The 21,783-nt window shown below is 44.4% G+C and overlaps 1 protein-coding gene across 5 annotated transcripts in view; it reads right to left on the bottom strand.

Moving 5' to 3' along the window:
* The window catches only part of TP53BP1 (tumor protein p53 binding protein 1), a 70,092-nt gene that overhangs the window by 28,826 nt on the left and 19,483 nt on the right, over positions 1–21,783 (bottom strand). For all 5 annotated transcript variants that reach the window (XM_084641759.1, XM_084641755.1, XM_084641758.1 and 2 more), the window contains 2 exons: positions 20,546–20,748; positions 17,892–19,194 (listed from right to left, as the gene is read on the bottom strand). In XM_084641759.1, the coding sequence (XP_084497885.1) occupies positions 17,892–19,194; positions 20,546–20,748 (1,506 nt within the window). The remainder of the gene's footprint in view (positions 1–17,891; positions 19,195–20,545; positions 20,749–21,783) is intronic.

Genomic DNA, 21,783 nt, shown 5'->3' with positions numbered 1-21,783 from the left:
TCTCAAACCGACCACTCCACTGAATAGCTTTTCTGAATCTAAGGTCTTCACAACTCATGTCTTTCTACCCTACAAATCTGTCATCCCAGAAAGAATTCCCCAGTGGGAGACTTGGGCCACAACCATAGCTTCATACACCTTCCTCCACACTCTAACAAAAGGAGAGATTAATTATGCAAATGTGGGTAGTGGTTTTGTAATGTGTAGAAAGGAGTGTTGTGTTCAAGGTATGCCCACACTGTAACAGAAAAAAGGGTGGAAGAAGAGAGGGCAGGAATGCAGGTTAGGACTGAAGTGCATTAGAAGAGCTGTGTGGGAGGGAAGGAGAAGCTTGAAATAAAACTCTGAAGATAAAGCACTATTTTGAACAAGTGCAGAAAGCTTTACAAATCTTAAACTTACACAACAGCTGGCTGCCCTCTATACAGGTCTAAATACCTTTCTGAGAAAGGACAGCTTGACATTTAAAAGAGTTAGAGAGCACAGCCACAAAAGTTTCCCTGGATAAAGAAACCTGAAGGAAATAAACTGAGAAAAAAACATTGTTGAAAAATGACTACCAACTAATTTTATATTATTTAGAATTTTCAACTACGAGACATAGCTTGCTAGGGATGGGGAAGTACCAGAAACTACATATTTGATGGCAATTGAATAATTTAAGGCTGTCACAGCATAAGGGGTTGCTACCATAGAATCTGATCTCACTGTGTCGCAGAACAAATGGAGCCCTTATGACATGGCTTTCATGAGTGGAATGACAAGATAATCCCCTGAAAGGCAAGTCTCTTCTCAAATAAAAGTTTAGTTTTTTTTTTTAAATTAATGTTTAAGTCACATTTAGATTCAGAAAAGCTATTCAAACTTTCTTGCAAACTGAATTATCTTGGAGAATACACAACTGAGTGCAGCAAGGCTAATGGAGCATAAGAAATTCAAGAAAATTATTGTTTCATTACTAAGAGTTCTTCATATTTGACTTTTATATTCAATAACTATAAAAGTTGTTACAATGCTTTAAGAATTAAAGATGGTTAAGGCCTTGTCTACACAACAGTTTTGTCAGCAAAAGGCAGCTTTTGTTGACAAAACAGTGGAGATATGCACACTACAATGCTCCTGCTGACAAAACTCTCCTGCTTTGCCAACAAAATAAAACCAAGTTAGATTGACAAAGCATCAGTGCAGACACTGTTTGTTACACTGCTGTAACTGGCCTCCAGGAGGTATCCCACAATGCCCACCGTGACTGCTCTGCTCACTGTTTTGAACTCCGCTGCCCTGCGCCCAGCTACACAAGCACGTGCCCCCTCCCCTTTCAAAGCCCCAGAAAGTTTTGAAACTGCTCAGCCTGGAAAGTTCACATAGCTACTGCCCAGCTGAGCATGCTCGCTCCCAGCAGCAAATGCACTCGTGCCTGGACTACAGGGGAGAGGGTGGATCTCCTGGGGCTGTGGGAGAACTCTGAAAGAATCATGGAATCAAAACATTAACATGGAATCCTGCTCTCCTTGACACTAGGACCACAGTGGCAGGGAGGCAGGACAGATTGCTGCAGGCAGGAGGGGGGCGGGGGAAGAGACTCCTGATGCACTGTGCAGACCCAGGGAGGGAGGTGGGGGCTGATGTCAGGGTTGGGAAGACAGGTGGACACCAGCTGTCTGTGCACCAGTTTCTGGCTCAGGATTGGTTGCTTCTGGCTGCTGTCTGAACTTAGAGAGACAGCATGCCACACTCTCCCCGAACACACACACTGTCTCTCTCACACTCCCAGCTACCTTCAAGACACCACTGACTTCCTGAGGAAACTTCAATCCATCGGTGATCTTCCTGATAACACCATCCTGGCCACTATGGATGTAGAAGCCCTTTACACCAACATTCCACACAAAGATGGACTACAAGCCGTCAAGAACACTATCCCTGATACTGTCACGGCTAACCTGGTAGCTGAACTTTGTGACTTTGTCCTTATCCATAACTACTTCACATTTGGGGACAATGTATACCTTCAGATCAGCGGCACTGCTATGGGTACCCGCATGGCCCCACAGTATGCCAACATTTTTATGGCTGATTTAGAACAACGCTTCCTCAGCTCTCGTCCCCTAAAGCCCCTACTCTACTTGTGCTATATTGATGACATCATCATCTGGACCCATGGAAAAGAAGCCCTTGAGGAATTCCACCATGATTTCAACAATTTCCATCCCACCACCAACCTCAGCCTGGTCCAGTCCACACAAGAGATCCACTTCCTGGACACTACAGTGCTAATAAACAATGGTCACATAAAACACCACCCTATACCGGAAACCTACTGACCGCTATTCCTACCTGCATGCCTCCAGCTTTCACCCTGACCACACCACACGATCCATCGTCTACAGCCAAGCTCTGCGATACAACCGCATGTGCTCCAACCCCTCAGACAGAGACAAACACCTACAAGATCTCTGTCAAGCTTTCTTACAACTACAATACCCACCTGCAGAAGTGAAGAAACAGATTGATAGAGCCAGAAGAGTTCCCAGAAGTCACCTACTACAGGACAGGCCTAACAAAGAAAATAACAGAACACCGCTAGCCGTCACCTTCAGCCCCCAACTAAAACCCCTCCAACGCATTATTAAGGATCTACAACCTATCCTAAAGGATGACCCAACACTCTCACAAATCTTGGGAGACAGGCCAGTCCTTGCCTACAGACAGCCCCCCAACCTGAAGCAAATACTCACCAACAACCACATACCACACAACAGAACCACTAACCCAGGAACTTATCCTTGCAACAAAGCCCGTTGCCAATTGTGCCCACATATCTATTCAGGGGACACCATCACAGGGCCTAATAACATCAGCCACACTATCAGAGGCTCGTTCACCTGCACATCCACCAATGTGATATATGCCATCATGTGCCAGCAATGCCCCTCTGCCATATACATTGGTCAAACTGGACAGTCTCTACGTAAAAGAATAAATGGACACAAATCAGATGTCAAGAATTATAACATTCATAAACCAGTCGGAGAACACTTCAATCTCTCTGGTCACGCAATCACAGACATGAAGGTCGCTATCTTAAAACAAAAAAACTTCAAATCCAGACTCCAGCGAGAAACTGCTGAATTGGAATTCATTTGCAAATTGGATACTATTTATTTAGGCTTAAATAGAGACTGGGAGTGGCTAAGTCATTATGCAAGGTAGCCTGTTTCCTCTTGTTTTTTCCTACCCCCCGCCCCCCCCCAGATGTTCTGGTTTAACTTGGATTTAAACTTGAAGAGTGGTCAGTTTGGATGAGCTATTACCAGCAGGAGAGTGAGTTTGTGTGTGTGGTTTTTGGGAGGGGGGTGAGAGAACCTGGATTTGTGCAGGAAATGGCCCAACTTGATTATCATGCACATTGTGTAGAGAGTTGTGACTTTGGATGGGCTATCACCAGCAGGAGAGTGAATTTGTGTGTGGGGGGGTGGAGGGTGAGAAAACCTGGATTTGTGCTGGAAATGGCCCAACTTGATGATCACTTTAGATAAGCTATTACCAGCAGGACAGTGGGGTGGGAGGAGGTATTGTTTCATATTCTCTGTGTGTATATAAAGTCTGCTGCAGTTTCCATGGTATGCATCCGATGAAGTGAGCTGTAGCTCACGAAAGCTCATGCTCAAATAAATTGGTTAGTCTCTAAGGTGCCACAAGTACTCCTTTTCTTTCTGTTCTGTAATGTTATTCTCCAAGATGTGTTGCACATGTCCAGTCCATTCCACTCAAGGTGTGCACACCCAGTGTGTCAGATGAGATTTTTCTTTTAGCACAGGGGTGGGTAAACTTTTTGGCCCAAGGGCCACATCGGGATTGCAAAACTATATGGAGGACCGGGTAGGGAAGGCTGTGCCTCCCCAAACAGCTTGGCTGCCTGGCCCCTATCTGCCCCCTCCCACTTCTCACCCTGACTGCCCTCTTCAGAATCCCTGACCCATCCAACCCCCCTGCTCCTGTGACCCCCGCCGCTAACTGCCCCCCATCCACCCTCCCTTCTCCCTGTCCCAACTGCCCCAATCCCTATCCACACCCCCGACCCCTGACAGGCCCCCCTCCCCCAGAACCCCTAACCCATTCAACCCCCCCTGCTCCCGGACTGCCCTTCCGGAACCGCCAACCAATCCAACCCCACCCCCCGCTCCCTGTCCCCTTACCATGTCAGAACCAACCACGCCACCGGACTGCCCAGCAAGAGCGGCAGGCCAGAGAGCTGGCGGTGCAGTGCGGCGTGCTCAGACTGCAGGGGAGGGGCTGAGGGCTAGCCTCCCCGGCTGGAGCTCAAGGGCCAGGCAGGATGGGCCTGCGAGCCAGATGTGGCCCACGGGCCGTAGTTTGCCCACCTCTGCTTTAGCACTACCCATCAGAGCAATGCATAGCCCTTCGCTTCCTCATAGTGCTGCACAATGGTATAAAGGGCAGAGCTTTCCCCGACCCTGCTCAGTTTCCTCTTACCAGACAGACTCCAGCATAGAGGGGAAGGAGGGTGGGTCGTGGAATGGACACGCACAGCACATCTCAAAGAACAACAGTTACAGGACAAGTTAGTCACAGTTTTTCTACAATTGATTGCACACATCCATTCCACTTCAGGGGATTTAAAAGCAGTTCAACCTGGAGGTGGGACTGGAGTCTACCTAAATAATGACCGAAGGACACGTCCAAATTTGGCATGGTCTCTAGCCTGTTGAGAGATGGCACAGTGAAATGCAAAAGAATATACTGATGACCAAGTTGCAGCTCTAAAAAAGTCCTGTACAGGTAATTGAGCTAGAAATGCTACAGAAGATGCTTGTGATCTCATTGAGGGCGCTGCTAGTGTAGTTACAATGGCAACGCTGTAACAAACATACGCAGGAGGAAATCTGTAACGAGATTCTTTGAGAGGAGACTGGATCCTATCCGTGACTATCACGAACTGTTGTGAGAATGACCTAAACGATTTAGTCCTGTCCAAGTAAAAAGCTAACACTCTCCTGACATCCTGAGTGTTAAGTCTCTCCTTATCCTTATGAATCAGAGGCTTAGGAAAGGAAGTTGGTAAGTATACCACTGATTGATGGAGACGTGAGAAACCACTGTGATGAGAAATCTTGTGAGGGCAAGGTACTTACGCCCTCATCCAAAAGACTGTATATGGCCAGTCAGATACTAGGGCTCTCAATTCTCCTGATCACCTCATAGAGGCAACTGCCACCAAAAAGGCTGCCTCCATTGAAAGATGAAGCAACAGGTGGCCAGCGGTTCAAAGGGTGGACCCCATATCATAGTTAAGATTTGAGTCTTGAGGAGGAATAGGACTCTCTACTTGGGGATATAACCTGAACAGATCCTTCAAAAACCTGGGTGATGGGGGATTGGAGAAAAGTGAGTGATCAAGTGCAGGACGGAAAGCGGAGATAGCTGCCAGGTGAACCCTGATGGAAAGACCATGTATAACACAGTCCAGAACATGCTGTATAGGTGCCCAGACGGGAGAACCATTTTTTTTTGCTGAAATCACAAGAAGAACCATTTTCACTTAGCAAGTAAACATACCTAGAAGGTTTACTGCTATTTGTGAGTAAATTCTGATATCCCTTAAACACTGAGGCATTAATCATGGAACATGCAGGCTGTAACATTAAGGACAACTAGGCTGAGATGAAGGAGACTACCGTGGTCATGTGAGATCCAGTGTGGCTCTGGTGTTAATGGAGCGCTGGTTGCAAGGCTCAGCAGAGTGGAAAACCAATACTGACAAGGCCATGCCAGTGCTGAGGAACATGAGAGCATGTTCTTTAACACTACTCTGGGAATGAATGGAACTGGAGGGTAAGTTTGTCTTTCCAGGCAACAGGAAAGCATCCATCAGGGACCCGGGACCGTGGCCTGATCTTGAACAAAATTAGTGACACTTTCTGTTGTGATGAGCTGCAAATAGGTATATGTGGAGAACCACCCCTCCCACCCCACCCCCACCAACCTGTGGTAGTATGGGTCCAAACACTTAGGAAGTGGGATAACTTGTTAGAAAAAACAGGGCTAGGATATAAGGTAAACTGGTAAGCTGTCCTCAAACAAGGCAGTCAGACTGCATGGCATTCTCAGGCTGTCTGGATGACTCTCAAAGTAGATGAAAAATGATGGGGGGGAGAGGGGTGTCTCTTCCTATGACTCTCCCAATCCCACCAAGACTGGTCAAGTTACGTAGGCAAAAAGAGTTGGTAACAGTAAAATGACTGAGGATGGAATTGCTTCTTTTTAGGGAGTGGAGCATAAATCTTCAAAGACTTCAAAGTACCCCTTGAGACTGCAGAGTTTATCATCAGTCTCCTGGGGGAAAAAGGGCTAGACCCTCAAAGGAGAGATCCACAGCTGGTCCAACAGACTATCCAGGAAGACCTGATGACTGGACCCATGAACACTTACATATTGTGACAGCAGATGCCATGGCCACAGTTGCAGTCTCTCTCTCTCCAGGCTGCTCTGGATGAGGCAGGGGTCCTAGCCACCAGCTTTCCCTCATCCACTACTGCCTGAAACTCTTTTCTGGCATTCTGATAACCTGTCTGCCATTTTGAGAACATTGTACCAGAGGGAGAAATCTTATCTTCCCAGCACGGCTTGCTGGTTCAGGATATGGAATCCACTGCTGCAGATGAGTTTCTTTGCCTCTCAACTTTGGGTTAGAAGCAGGCTGCCAGTCATGCTCCTTCTCATTCACTGCCAAACCACCAAGACTCTGGTAGTGGTGGGGTGTGTGTAAAAGTGCTCTTACCCCAGTCAGGAGCCAAGGTACCTCCGTTCAATCCTTTTGACCACTGTTGATAGAGAAGATGGTGTTTGCCACAAAGCACTCCTGGAATGGCCTTGTTTATGGGGACAGCAATGCAGGAGGGCCCTGTTGAAACCAAAATATCCACCACATGACGTGAGCTCTCCTGAACCAGCTCCACTTGTATGTCTGGAGAGGAGGCCACCCTCTTCAACAGGTCCTGATATGTCTTGTCATTATCCTGAAGAGGTAAGGCCCCTGGACACTACCGCCTCATTGGGGAGGATGAGGAGGAAGCCAAAGCAGGTTAAGGTGGAGCCGCCAGTAACTTCTCCAATGGAGGTTCCAATGGAGGGCAGTTTACACGTGCTCAGTACCCAGTTCGGTACCAGCAGTGACTCTGCAAGTCTCATAGCACGCACTATCCTGGCATTAGGAGTAGGGTGAGGGGAGGATCTGATGGTGGGAGGAAACCCCAATGAGTTCCAATATGGCCATTGGGAGAGCACTGGGCACCAACCTCTTCCATAGCAAGGATCCATGCTCCTTAACCAATGAGGAACTCCTGCTGGAAACCAAGGGCAAAAATCCTGGGATGGAGAATAACACTTCCTATCCAGAGGCTGATACACATGACAGTACTGAGGAAAGCATACTAGGCTTGTCTCTTGGCAGCACCAGGCACAGAGGTGCAGGAGGAAGCAAAGCCAATCATGGTACTGATAGTTGATCTTTTCTGGAAGATAAGTCAGTCTAAGGGTTTATCAGCACCAGACAAGATGTCTCCTGAACCACTGGAGAGGCCAGTACCGAGAGGCACAGGAGATTCCAAGCAGCTGCATATGCCTCCAAGGTTGTTGGCACAGAGGTTCCCTTGATACGGCTGCTATTGCATTGAAGGGGTTGGCACCACGAAGTGAGACAGTGCTCCAGCAACAGCTGGAGTCAACCACCCTACCTGAGGTGCTGTCAGCACCAGGGAGTTTCTCCTCTCTGAGGACCAGTTTCTCAGCTTCTTTGCTGGTTGATGGTGTTGGAAACCTTGATCTTTTGGAAGATGAGTCCTTCTAAGCATCCTGCCAATGATTCTTCCTTGGCACCAGGAAATGAGAGTGGTGCTGAGACTCAAACGTTCAAAGGACCACTTCTTATTGAGCAATCAGTCCTCACCCTGAGCAGAAAATCTCCAAAGCTGGACACAAGACAGCCTCCATGAGAAGGTGACAAAGCCTCACCTTCCTATCTTTTCTAGTTTGGGGCATGAAGTCCCTGCAGATCTAGCACCTGTCTCAGATGACCCTTGCCAAGGCACTTTAGACACTAAGAATGAGGTTCACTCACTGGCATAGATTTTCTGCAACCAGTGCAAGGCTTAAGGCCCAGAAACTGAGGTATCCCCAGGTACTGGGCATCAGGATCCAGAACAAGTGGGACTCTGCAAGATCTACTAAACTACGTTAAATCTACACTAACTATACTATACAACTACTAAAAATCACGTACCAACTATATACACAAGAACAATTTCCTTGAGAAATAACGCTTGTAGAAGCAAGCTAACGCACTTTGACTACTGACCACAGGGAGTACGAAGAAACCATCATGCAGCAGTACGAGACAGCAGATGACACATGCACTGCCTTGACAAGTACTACTAAGGGGAAATTCTCTGACACTGGTGCACTTGAAATGAAATGGACATGCACAATCATGCGCAATCACAAAGGATTTCTGATCCAGTATCTTACTAGTATTAAGGCTATTACCTCTTTTGCAATGTTCAGCCAATAGGGGACAACACAAAAACCCTTGACTGGGTCCGATTCCATCCAGTACAGGAATTGATACATGTTAAGACAACATAATATCTGGTACGTTACACAATGCCAAGCAATAAAAACAACTGAAGAAGGGCAGAAGGAGCGTCCTGTTAATCCAAAGTAAGAGACCTGACTCCCCAATGAACAGGAATCTTTATACAACACGGAGCACAATGTCAGCTCTGAATAAAATAACTACTACTACAACACAGGAAATTATTCCTGGATATTTAGAGGCTACTAAGTCTCCTTGGCCCCAAGAACCTCTACTTTCTCGCCCAAACCTTGAACTGCTTTCAAAGCGTTATTTTGTTTTCAATCAATCCTGTCCTACTATCAGATATCTAGATCCAGTCTAGTAAAGGAACCGCTGCTTTCCTGTGCTAACAGAAGTCCCTACTGAGGCAGAGCACAACCCAAGATAGAATCACAAAAATTTAGGGAGGGAAGGGACGTCGAGGGCTCACTTAGTCCATGACTATATGCTAAGCCAGTTTTAAGTTCACATAAAGCATCCCTGTCCAATGTTTTTCTCTAACCTGTTTTTAAAAGCTTCCAGAGATGGGGATTCCACAACTCATAGACATTAAGGTCAGAAGGGACCATCGAGTCTGACCTCCTGCACATTGCAGGCCACAAAACCTCACCCACCCACTCCTGTAACAGACCCCTAACCTCTGGCTGAGTTACTAAAGTCCTCAAATCATGGTTTAAGGACTTCAAGTTACAAAGAACTCACCATTTACACTAGTTTAAACCTGCAAGTGACCCATGCCCTATGCTGCAGAGAAGGCGAAAAACCCTCAGGGTCTCAGCCAATCCCATGTGGGGGAAAATTCCTTCCCAAGACCAAATATGGCAATTAATTGGATCTTGCCCACATGCTCAAGGTCTACCAGGCAGATACCTGGGAAAGAATTCTCTGTAATAACTCAGAGCCCTCCCCATCCAGTGTCCCATCTCCAGACGTTGGGGATTTTTTGCTACTGACAGTTGCCGATGTGCCACATGCCATCATAAGAAGCCCCATCCCCTCCATAAAAACTTATCAAGCTCAGTCTTAAAGCCAGTTAAGTTTTTTGCCCCCACTGCTCCCCTTGGAAGGCTGTTCCAGAACTTCCCTCTTCTGATGGTTAGAAACCTTCATCTAATTTCGAGCTTAAACTTGTTTATGATCAGTTTATAGCCATTTGTTCTTGTGTCCACATTGGTTCTTAACTTAAATAACTCCTCTCCCTCCCTGGTATTTATCCCTCTGATGTATATATGAGAGCAATCATATTTCCCCTTAGCCTTTTTTCGGTTAGGCTAAACAAGTCAACCTACCTAAGTAACTTATTCTGCTGCTTAACTATCCTTATACTTAAAAAGTTTTTCCTACTATCTAACCTTACTCTCCCTTGTTGAAAACTAGGCTAAGTATTTCTTGTCCTACCTTCAGTGGATATGGTGAACAATCACAGTCCTCTTTATTACAACCTTTTACATATTTGAAGACTTATCACATTCCCTCTACTGCCATCTCTTCTTTAAACTAAATAGGACAAGTTCTTTGAACTTTTCCTCACAGGCTAGGTTTTCTATACCTTATTTTTGCTGCTCTCCTTTGGACTCTCTCCAGTTTGTTCACATCTTTCCTAAAGCGTGGTGCCCAAAACTGGATACATAACTCCAGCTGAGGCCTCATCAGTGCCAAACAGAGTGAAACAATTCCCTCTCACTTCTTACATACAATACTCTTGTTAATACATCCCAGAACGATATTTGCCTTTTTTACAATCCTGCAGGACTGCTGTCTAGCCAGTTATTCCCAAATTTTTATTTATGCATTTGATTTTTCATTCTTAAGTGCAATACTTTGAACTTGTCTTTATTGAATTTCATCTGATTGCGGACCAATTCTCCAATTTATCAAGGTCACTCTGAATTTTAATTCTTTCCTCTGATGTGTTTGCAACTCCCTCCCATTTTGACATCTGCAAATTTTATAAGCATACTCTCCGCTCCATCAGCCATGGAGGGAATATTAACAAAAATATTGACTAGTACCGGACCAGGACTGAACCATTTCATAGACAGTCCCAGTCTGACAGTAAACCATTGATAACTACTCTTAGTATGGTCTTCCAACCAGTTGTGCACCCACCTTATGGTAATTTTATCTAAACCATATTTCCCTAATTTGTTCATAAGAATGCCATATGAGACCGCATCAAAAGCAAAGGAGTACTTGTGGCACCTTAGAGACTAAAATTTAGAGCATAAGCTTTCGTGAGCTACAGCTCAAAATGGGAGATTCTCCATCACTGACAATTTTCAAAATCAACTCTGGATGCTTTTCTAAAAGATCTGCTCTAGGAATTATTTTGGGGAAGTTCTATCGCCTGTGTTATCCAGGTAGTCAAACTAGATGATCACAACAGTCCCGTCTGGCCTTGGAATCTATGCATTTCCATATTCCACCCCCAATCAAATATCCACACACACACACACACACACACACACACTTCTCCATGTTTCTCTTCCATCTCACTAAATAATGTGCTTATGGTCTTCATCATACTTTCAAACTCCAAAAGTCTCTTCTCATTTATTGGATTGTTCCATCCTATTATGTGGTCATGTTTTTCACAAAGTCTGGTATTGAAGACACACAAATGTTCAGTGATCTCATTTCATCCAAACTTCCCTCTAACACTTGGACTTCATCTCAACGACTTCTGTTCAGGCATAAGGAAATCTGCCACTTCGGGGATGCCTACACTGCAATTAAAAACCAGGGGCTGGCGCATATCAGCTGACTTGAGCTAGCAGGGCTTGGGCTAAGGGGATATTTAACTGTGGTGTAGATGTCTGGGCTTGGATTGCAGTCCAAACTGAGACCCTACCACCTTGCAGGGTCTTAATGCCTGGGCTGCAGCCCGAGCCCACAACACAGTTAAACAGCCCCTTAGCCAGAGTCCTGCTAGCCTCAGTCAGTTGGCACTGGCCAGGCATGTTTTTAATTACAATGTAGGCACACCCTTCCTTGACCTTTCCAACCAGGATCTCTCATTCCCAGCAGTTAGTGTGTCCCATGTCACAAAAACTGAGGAAAAGGGCAGAGAGCCAAAAAGAATATAAAGAAGTTGGAAAAGTTATCAGGAAGAAGTTAAAGATGCCATAAAAGGCAACAACAACAAAAGGAAGGAAGATGTAGATAAGTAAGTTAGAGAACAGCAACAAAATTGATTAAGGGGCTAAACAGACTGACCAGGAAAGATTCAAATAAATTAGTATATCTTGGCCAATTGAAGACTGATGGACGAAGTGAGAGAGAAGAGGAAGTTATAAAGGTATACAAGTCTTTGAAAACAAAAAGGGAGTGGCACAATTTAGAGTAGTAAGCAGTTATGGGCAGAAGTTAAGCAAGGGAAATTTAAGCTGAATGTCTTAAGACACAAGGTAGGTGAGAAGTAATATCTTTTATTGGACCAACTTATAACCTCACATGCGTCGTCTCTCTAATATCCTGGGACCAATATTGCTACAACAACGTAGGAAAATTTGACAGTGATATCTATTACTTTATGTCTAGTTTTTTTAGAGCAGAGCTAAAAAGACTAATCACCTGAACAAACAATCTAGAACAAGCTTTAGGGGACAATCCTGCAGGGGTCACTCATCCTCAGGGGATGGAATTTAACTAGTCCAATATTTTTATGTGTTTCATTGGTCCAGGTCCCAGACTGCCCTATCTGAATCTGCCAAATGATTCACAAACATGCCTTCCTACTGAGCAGTTTAATTTAGCTCAACAGAATTATGTAGCATTGTAAGACCTGCCATAATCACAGCAATATACATATTGCTATAATGGATGAACCTACAAAGCAAATAGCGGCTCATATACCCAGAAAATCATTGTGAAGGTTTAGATATGGTTAACTTGGCATAACACAATCTTTGCAGAGCTGCATAAAGACAACACACAGTCACCTACTGATACTCAATGTTCCCAGTTCCTCACTTTCATGATCAACTTCAGAGCGAGAGGCATCCCTCTACTGCAGTAATAGGATAGGAAAAACAATGTATTTAGTTCACAATGGCAAAACTGTTGTGAATACAGTTTCAACTGTAGAAGAAACGTACTGCTACGTTCAGTGGAAAACGGTGCTGTAAGATATTGGAATTTCACACCTCTTTGTAGAGGGCACTCTTACCCGCACTGATATGGCCAAAATCTTATAAAATTTGCACAAATATGGGGGCGGGGGAAAGAGGGAGAATCATTAGAGAGTTACTCCATTTCGGAATCAACTACTATCCATTTCTCTCAACTTTGTGCGACAACCTCTCAGACTGTCCATCCTGCAAAGACAACTCCAGAGCCCAAAAAACCTCATTTTTGATTTAACACTGAAATATCAAGATTACCACTACTGCCTTCTAATGAAACTTCCCTTGTATATCTTTTCAAATGAGTGAAATTACTACGTTTGTTCTTGTATTTTAAATGAAACAATTTTTTTAAAAGGGAAATTTCCTGCAGAATTTAGAGATAGCAACCCAGAGTTCTTGTTTAATGACCTAACAGTGCACTAAGTGAAGTAGTACTCAGTGATATGAATGAGCAGTCAACGGCATTTAAAGAGTTGATGCACACGTATCTAAGGGTATGTCTACACTACACACTCCTTATGGTGGCATGTAGAGTACATACACTGTATGCCCCTAGTACGGATATAAACAGCAGTGTAGAAGATGAGGCATTGCTTAGGTGAGTAAGGACATGCCTGAACCCTTAGGGTATGTACCCTACATGGCTCTCTACATGCCCAAAGAGTGCCTCCCCTATCTATGCATCTATTTTCAGCAATGTAGTGCCCTGCAGCCTCCCCACTACTGAAGCCTTTCCCCATTGCCCAGAAAGGCTCTGGCAGCAAGGAAAGGCACCACTAGTGGGGAGCTGCTGGAGCATTCCCCCACCACACAGAAAGGGTCTGGCAGTGGGGAAAAGCTCCATCAACTCCCTGCAACAGGGAAAGACTAAGTACATTTTCCAGACCTGAAGAAGAACTCTGTGTAAGCCTGAAAACTTGTCTCTTTCACCAATAGAAGTTGATCCAATAAAAGACAGAGACATAACGTGAGTGAGGTAGTAACATCCTGGGACCAACACAGCACAACACTGCATAATTCTTAACTTGTTCTGACCTTATTTTAGCCTCAGATCCTACCCTATTTACATTAATCTTCACTATGTTAGTCGTCCAAATCAACTGCAAATCTTCTTGGTGAAAACTGAAGCAAAACAGGCATTTAACACTCTGGCCATTGCTGAATTGTCTGCTACCATCTTTCCCTTCTCATTGAGTAATGTACTTGCTATGTCCTTAGTCTTCCTCTTGCTTCTCATGTAATTGTAAGATGTTTTCTTGTTACCCTTTATGTCCCTAGGTAGTTGAATCTTATTTTGTGCTTTGGCGTTTCTAATTTTGTCCCTACATACTTGTGGGGCTTTTTTCATATTCATCCTTCATAATTTGACCGAGTTTCCACTTTGTGTGTTTTTTTTTTTTTTTAAATAAGTTCAGGTTGTTGAAGATCTTCTGGTTAAGCCATAGCGATCTCTTACCATACTTGTTATCCCTCCTATGCTTTAGGATAGTTTGCTCTTGTGCCCTCAATAATCTCTCTTTAAAAAACTGCCAATTCTTTTTTTCCCTTAGACTTGCTTCCCACAGAATCTTGCCTACCAAATCTCTCAGTTTGCTAAAGTCTAATTTGAAGTCCATTGTCTTTATTTTGCTGGTTTCTCTCCTACCATTCCTTGATCACTTTCACCCAAGCTACCTTGTATCTTCAAATTCTCAACCAGTGTGACCCTACATGTCAGAATCAAATCTATAAACAGCCTCTTCTCTAGTTGTTTTCTCCATGTTCTGGAATAAAAAGTTGTCTCCAATGTTTTCCAAGAACTTGCTGGATAATCTGTGCTCTGATGTATTATTTTCCCAACTGATATCTGTGTATTTCAAGTCCCCCATCACCACCAAGTCCTGTGCTTTGGATGATTTTGTATTAGTTTTAAAAACAAAACAAAAAATCCACAACCCTCATCTACTCTTCTTCCTAGTTAGGTGGTCTATAGTAAACCCGTAACACAGGGGTTCTCAAACTGGGGGTCGGGATCCCTCAGGGGGTCACGAGGTTATTACATGGGGGTGGTCACGAGCTGTCAGCCTCCACCCCAAACCCCGCTTTGCCTCCAGCATTTATAATAGTGTTAAATTAAAAACACTTGTTTATATATTTATAAGGGGGGGTCGTACTCAGAGGCTTGCTATGTGAAAGGGGTCACCAGTACAATAGTTTGAGAACCACTGCCCTAACATGTCATCTCTCTTGGTTTTTTACCCCTTTTATCCTTACCCAGAGACTTTCAACAGGTCTGCCTCCCACTTCTATCTTGACAAGGAATAAAAAGCCAGTGTGAAAAATAGAGTAATAGGCACCTGTATAAGACAAAGCCCCAAATATTGTGACTGTCCCTATAAAATCAGGACATCTGGTCACCCTAATCTTGACCTCAGTGTAAATGTAGTCATTGACATGCATGGCAAACCCACCTCTCATTTTTCCCTGCCTGTCCGTTTCGAACAAGCTGTACCCTTCTACACCAATATTCCAGTCATGTGAATTATCCCATCAAGTCTCTTTGATGCCAATTATGTTATAATTATGATTATTAATTAGTATTTCTAGTTTTTCCTGTTTATTATTTATAGTCTTTATTCAATGCACAGACATCTAAGTGCCCACATGGATGAATCTTAGAACCATAGGGCTAGAAGGGACCACAAGTATCATCTAGTCTAACCCACAGCCAAGATACAGGATTTGTTGTGTCTAAACCACCCAAGACAGATGGCTATTCAGCATTTTTTTGAAAACCTCCAACAAAGAAGCTTCCATGACTACTCTAGGCAGTTTGTTCTATTCTCCTACTGGTCCTACAGTTAGGAAGTTTTTCCTGAGACTTAATCTAAAACTGCTATCAACCGTTTGAACCCATTGCCTTTTGTCCCGCCTTCTGAGAAAAGAGAAAACAGTTTTTCTCCATTGTGTTTATGGCAGCCTTTCAAGTATTTGAAGACCGCTATCATGTCCTCCCCTTAATCTCCTCTTTTCCAAATTAAACATACCCAGGTCCTTCAGCCTTTGCTCATATGGCTTGCATTCCATCCCTTTGGCCATCTTTGTCACTCACCTCTGTATCTTTTCTAGTTTCTCTACATCCTTTCTATACATCAGTGACCATAACTGGACACAGTACTCCAGCTAAGGCCTAACCAGCGTCAAGTAGAGTGGTATTATCATTTCCCATGACTTGCATGCTATGCGCCTGTTAATGCAACCCAAAACTGTATTTGCTTTTTTTGCAACAGCATTGTATTGCTGACTCACGTCAAGGTTGTGATCCACCACAACTCCCAGATCCTTCTCAGCAGTGCTGCTGCCAAACCAGTTGTCCCCCATTCTCTATCTGTGCATTTGGTTTTTCCTCCCTAAGTATAGCACCTTTTATTTGTCTGTGTTGAATTTCATTTTTTCACATGTAGCCCAGTTCGCCAATTTTATCAAGATCCCTCTGAATTTTAGCTTTATCCTCCGAAGTCCTCTCCAGTTGGATTGCTTCCTTAACCTTGTAGGTCTCCATATGCATATTTTCAAGGAGTTCCTGATGTGCCTGGATGCTCTTCAGCTTGGCCACCTCCTCCTGTGGCTCTTCCACCGGATGCGTGAGAGAGCCTACCACTAGGCACCTGCCACACTGCATGATCTCGCCAGCCTGGCTTTCTATGATGGGGAAATAAAGGCCACAGCCTCTGCAAATCCACATCAAGACTTGGGTAGAGGCATCCATGCTCAGGCTCTCTGTCTGAACACAGGTGCAGATGGAGGATCCAGGAGCAGCGCTGGTATTGGCGATACAGACTTTCCAAACCATAGTGATTCCATTCTCTCTCTCCTACAAGCCCCCGCACTATCTAGTCTTAGTGGGAGCCTCATCTACCTCAAAGTTACTCCTTTCTTCCCAACAAGAAACTCAACATGAAAATGCAAAGAGAAGATTATGAAAACAATAAGAGAGGCCTGGAGATATGATTGCTCTCTATAAATACATCTGAGGGGATAAATAGCAGGGAGGAAAAGGGAGTTATTTAAGTTAAGCACCAATGTGGACACAAGAACAAATGGCTATAAACTGACCATCAACAAGTTTAAGATCGAAATTAGATGAAGGTTTCTAACCATCAGAGGAGGGAAGTTCTGGAACAGCCTTCCAAAGGTAGTAGTTAGGGTAAAAGGACTAACTGGCTTTTAGACTGAACTTGATAAGTTTATGAAGGGGATGGAATGATGGGACTGCCTATGATGGCATGTGGTCCATCAGCAATTGCCAGTAGCAAAAATCCCTAAAGGCTGGAGGTGGGACAATGAATGGGGAGGGCTCTGAGTTATTACAGAGAATTCTTTCCCAAGTATCTGCCTGGTGGATCTTGCCCACAAGCTCAAGGTCTAACTGACTGCCATATTTGGGGTCCGGAAGAAATTTTCCCTCAGGTCAGATTGGCTGAGTCCCTGGGGTTTTTCGCATTCTCTGGGGCATGGGTCACTTTCAGGTTTAAACTAGTGCAAATGGTGAATTATCTGAAACTTGAAGTCTATAAATCATAATTTGAGGACTTCAGTAACTCAGCCAGAGGTTAGGGGTCTATTTCAGGAGCGGGCAGGCCACAGGTCGGACTAGGTGATCATGATGGTCCCTTCTGACCTTAAAGTCTATGAGACTCCCACAGGAGTCCCCTCCCTTCCATGCTTAATTTTTTCACTAGGAACAAAAGCACTAAGTCCTAAAAATCCTTGAGCATTTGCCAGTGAAAGAGTGTTCTGAGTTTTCAAGGTTGTGTGGCAGCAGAATCCCAGAATAATGGAGTGAGGGAGTGGTTAGGAAAGAAGGAAATGGGAACCCGCAGAAGTTACCTCAGTGTTGAGGATGGTATCAGCACAACCAAGAAGAGGAAAGAGAAAAAATGCATGTTATGCAAGTAGTATCAAGTCCTGGAGCCGCTCTGCACTTAGATATCACTGCAAGACAATATGCCCCTTAGATAGCATGGGATCAGCCCTACTGGGGAAGCTTTGAGAATTACACAAAACTGTTCCTCTGCATTACCAACACACATTAGACAGAGATGAACTACTACATTAAATACACTTACCACTGGATGGACAGGGGGACTGGTCAGCTGCCCTCTCCTCTTCCTGCTCCAGATTACTCGTTTTAAATGGTTTTTCAGGCATATCTGCTGCCTTCTCCAACGTCATCAGAAGTGGCTGCTGGCTCTCTTGCGGTGTTGCTGGCACTTCATCCCCTCTCTCTAAAGGAGCTGGAGGTGGCTGCTGATCCTTCTGAACTTGTTTCAATTCCAGGTCACCTTCAGCTTGACTCCTATTCCCTGGACTGCCTGGACACTTTTTGGTACATGATGCTAATCCTGGGGCAACATCCACCTTTACTTGGGGCAATGAGCCATCCTGCTGTTGCAACGACTCTCCCACAAAAGGCTGAGGGGGAACTTCACTGAGCTTTGGCACATCTTCTGGAGCAGGCTTCAGGGACAGATCCTTCATGCTTTTAACTTCAGCGACCACATTAGAATCTTTAGAGGTTTCTTTTTTCCTGATCTCTGGATCCATCTGTACCAACCCATGGCTCAGGTCACATAGTTTTTCTGAGTTTTTGCCAAAAGCCTCACTGGATTCCACTTCCATCACTTCCTTGCCTTCATGTTCCTGTGTTTCCCTTACAAGAATCAGCCCCCGAGACAGAGTTAGAGGGTCAGAGGATCCCTCTTCATTTAGCTGCTTCTCTTCTGCCTGCCTTTCTCCTCCTTGTTCCTCACATAGAGTCTCAGGGACTGCTTCAAATTCAGACGCCTCTCCTGATAACTTTTCCTTGATCTCAGTCAATGCTTCTTGACCCAGAGTGTGTGCTGAAGTCTCAGACTGAACAGACAGAGTGGCAGCTGTCTGACTTCCAGAATCACATGTGAGATCAATGCAAGCCAGCTGTGCTACAGACCCTTCTGCTGCTACACCTTCAGCAACAGGACAAATGGTAGGTTCTCCTGTAGCTCGCTCAGCCTCCCTTTTTGGCTTTTCACAGTTTTCACTGAGCAGGGCTTGGCTGTCCTCACTCAGCCTCAGTTGTACACTGTAACTTTCTGTGGAACAGGGTTTCAGCTCTGAAGCTTGCAGTGTAGAATCCATCTCAACCTGTGTGTTTTCACTGTCTTGGTTGGTTTTCAGAGAGCTTGTGTTGCCTTCTGTCTTTGTGGGCTGGCTGCATTCACTTGCAGAGAGTACTAGCTTACAGGAAAATTCAGGATCTCCTGTGGGGATCTTTGGTGGAGCCTCTGTGGTTTCAGAGACATCTGCTGGCAAGCATGAACTAGGTAAAACTCCACTCCTCTCTTCTCCACTAGGCTTCTCCTCCAGACTTGGAGTTGAAATAAAAATATCCTAAAAAGGATAAAAATAGAAGAAAAATAAAGAACTCTACAGTTTACATTCTTCTGGCCTACAGGCTTGGCATCTGATCCATCCATCAGGCACCCAAACAGCTCACAAGCAGTCCTATCTCCTAGTAAGGGACCTTGGTTCAGGGACACAGAAAATTCACCCAGAAACTCAAGTTTTAAAGTAGCAGCCATGTTAGTCTGTATCCGCAAGAAGAACAGGAGTACTTGTGGCACCTTAGAGACTAACATCCGACGAAGTGGGCTGTAGCCCATGAAAGCTTATGCTCTAATAAATTGGTTAGTCTCTAAGGTACCACAAGTACTCCTGTTCAAGTTTTAAGGGGACTATTTTCCACTTATCTGAGCAATAACTGCCCTTCTGCTGTGAAGGGAAGTGACCATCATTCATCATCGTCTCAAAAGAGATGACTGTGCGGTCAGAGGTACGATGATGGATACCTCTTTGATCTCACATGACACACCCCCCAGTATAAACACAGGGAAGGAAGAAAGGTGCTATGTTGTCAGCCGGGTGCTAGGAAGCTATGCAAAGTGCTCTATTAGGTTTTTCTACAGCAGCAACCAGCCACGATATCAGAGCACCAAAGTCACCTTTTCCTCAGGAAGAGACATTATTAACTGGTGTGTCTTGGTTAAATTCTCCCAATAAAACCTTAAACCCCACCCACTCTTAGGTGGATGAAAAGAAGTCTTCTTAAGTCATAAAAAAGCCACACGAGTCCACTATTCAAAAAGGATACCTCACTTCCTGTAGCAAAAGGTGCAAGGGAAAGACCAAAATGACATTAGACAGGAAATTCTTAAAGGAAAACTGCAATGATTAGTTATAGGCCTTAAAAGACTACGTTTTAAATGCAGTGCTACAAAATATCAGTGCTTCACTCTCTCCATAATCAAGAGTGGTGCTGGGGTCTCACACAGCCCCCATTTTACTGACATATCCCAGCAGAAGACTAGCCTGAGGATGTAGTTTGAGACATAGGATATGCAAATCAGAAAGAGACTTCCAAAGCCATTGTAAAGAGAATCTCACGTGTTTCCTAGGACAGACTAAAAGACAGGCAGCAAGAATAAATCAAATAAGAGTCTCTTAAATCACATTGCAGTTTTCTTCCAAGAATACAATGGTACATGGTGGGTGTAATAGAATACCATAGAATGACTAGTGGGGATGAGGAAGATCTCTATAGCCAACTAAGCAGGAGAACCCCACACATCAGGGTACAGAGAATGAGCCAAAAACCAATCCCCTACAATCAACCATGTACCAAAACTTAAGGGACCACGGTACAGGAAGAAACTAAGCAGGGAAATTCCACTTCAATACCCACATGGGAAAACTCTGGTTGTGATGGTATAGGGAAGGATCCAGGAACAAAGGCTGGGGCACTCTGGGATACAGGAGTTGAAACCTGTGGTAGTACATGAGGTTCTGGTGGGACAGGTGGACTGCCAGTGTCCACTGGCTCATCTCCTTTCTGCTTCTCCTGTAGGTCTCCTCCTTCTGCTGGAGCAGATATATCCATCTGCTCATCTGATTTAAAAGAAGGAAATTAAAAAGTTAATTATAGCTGCAAGCAACACCTTAAAATTAATGGTTAATATATTCCATTAGAAGATCCTGTTTAGTTGCTGATAGCTTTGCCAAACTAATGGTTTGTGTTGAAATTTTTCATATGAGGCATCTGTCTCAAGCTGAATTCTTTTGGGAAGAATCAGCAAAAGTGGTTCAGCCATTTCCTAGGACCAGGTTAGGAAACAATATGTTTTGCCCATGTTAAAAAATTCATGCAACCATTTTGTTAGAGAAATTCTACCACATCTCTGTTTTGAATAAGGGACTTGAAATTTGCCAGAGGGTTTGCCCTGGTATCAGGGATGTGCGTTTTGCCATCTCTGTGAAAATAAACCTAAATGTACCCATGTTATAACCCCCTGGTGGAAAATAAAATAAAATCTGTTTTGCACATGCTCAGTAGAGGTTGTTCCGAGTTTGGCAGCATTATTCTCCCACACTGAGCATGCTCCATCCCCACCCAGCTCCTAAATGTCAATTGAACCATGCATGCATCATACCACAGAGCAACTGAGCACGCTATTTCAGGGCTGTGCAGAATTTTTCCTGCAATTGCTCCTCCCAGCAACTGAGGTCTGCTGTAGCACTGGGCACCAAAACAGAGCAGGGAAAGTGTCTTGTGTGTTGTCTCGGATTTCAAGCCAAAAGGCACCATTATGACCATCTACTCTGACCTCTGGTATAACAGAGGCCAGAGAATTGCACTTGGTGATTCTTGCATCCAGCCCATAACTTCTGGTTGGGCTGCAGCAGATCTTTTAGAAAAGAGACATACAATCTTGATCTAAAGACTCCAAGTGCAGGAGAACCCACCACGGCCCTGGGGAAATTGTTCCAAGGGTTAATTACAGTACCCCCCCCCAAAAAAAAAAAAAGAGTCCCTTTTTTCTAGTCTGAATTTATCTAGCTTCAGTTTCCAGCCACAGGATTTTTAAAATCTATTGTAGGCACTTTTACGGTCCCCATTATCCTAATATCCAAGCACCTAAAAAT

The sequence above is a fragment of the Lepidochelys olivacea genome, assembly GCF_965140295.1.
Source record: "Lepidochelys olivacea isolate rLepOli2 genome assembly, chromosome: 10".
Taxonomy (NCBI): domain Eukaryota; kingdom Metazoa; phylum Chordata; order Testudines; family Cheloniidae; genus Lepidochelys; species Lepidochelys olivacea.
This window is presented reverse-complemented; position numbering and strand designations above follow the sequence as displayed.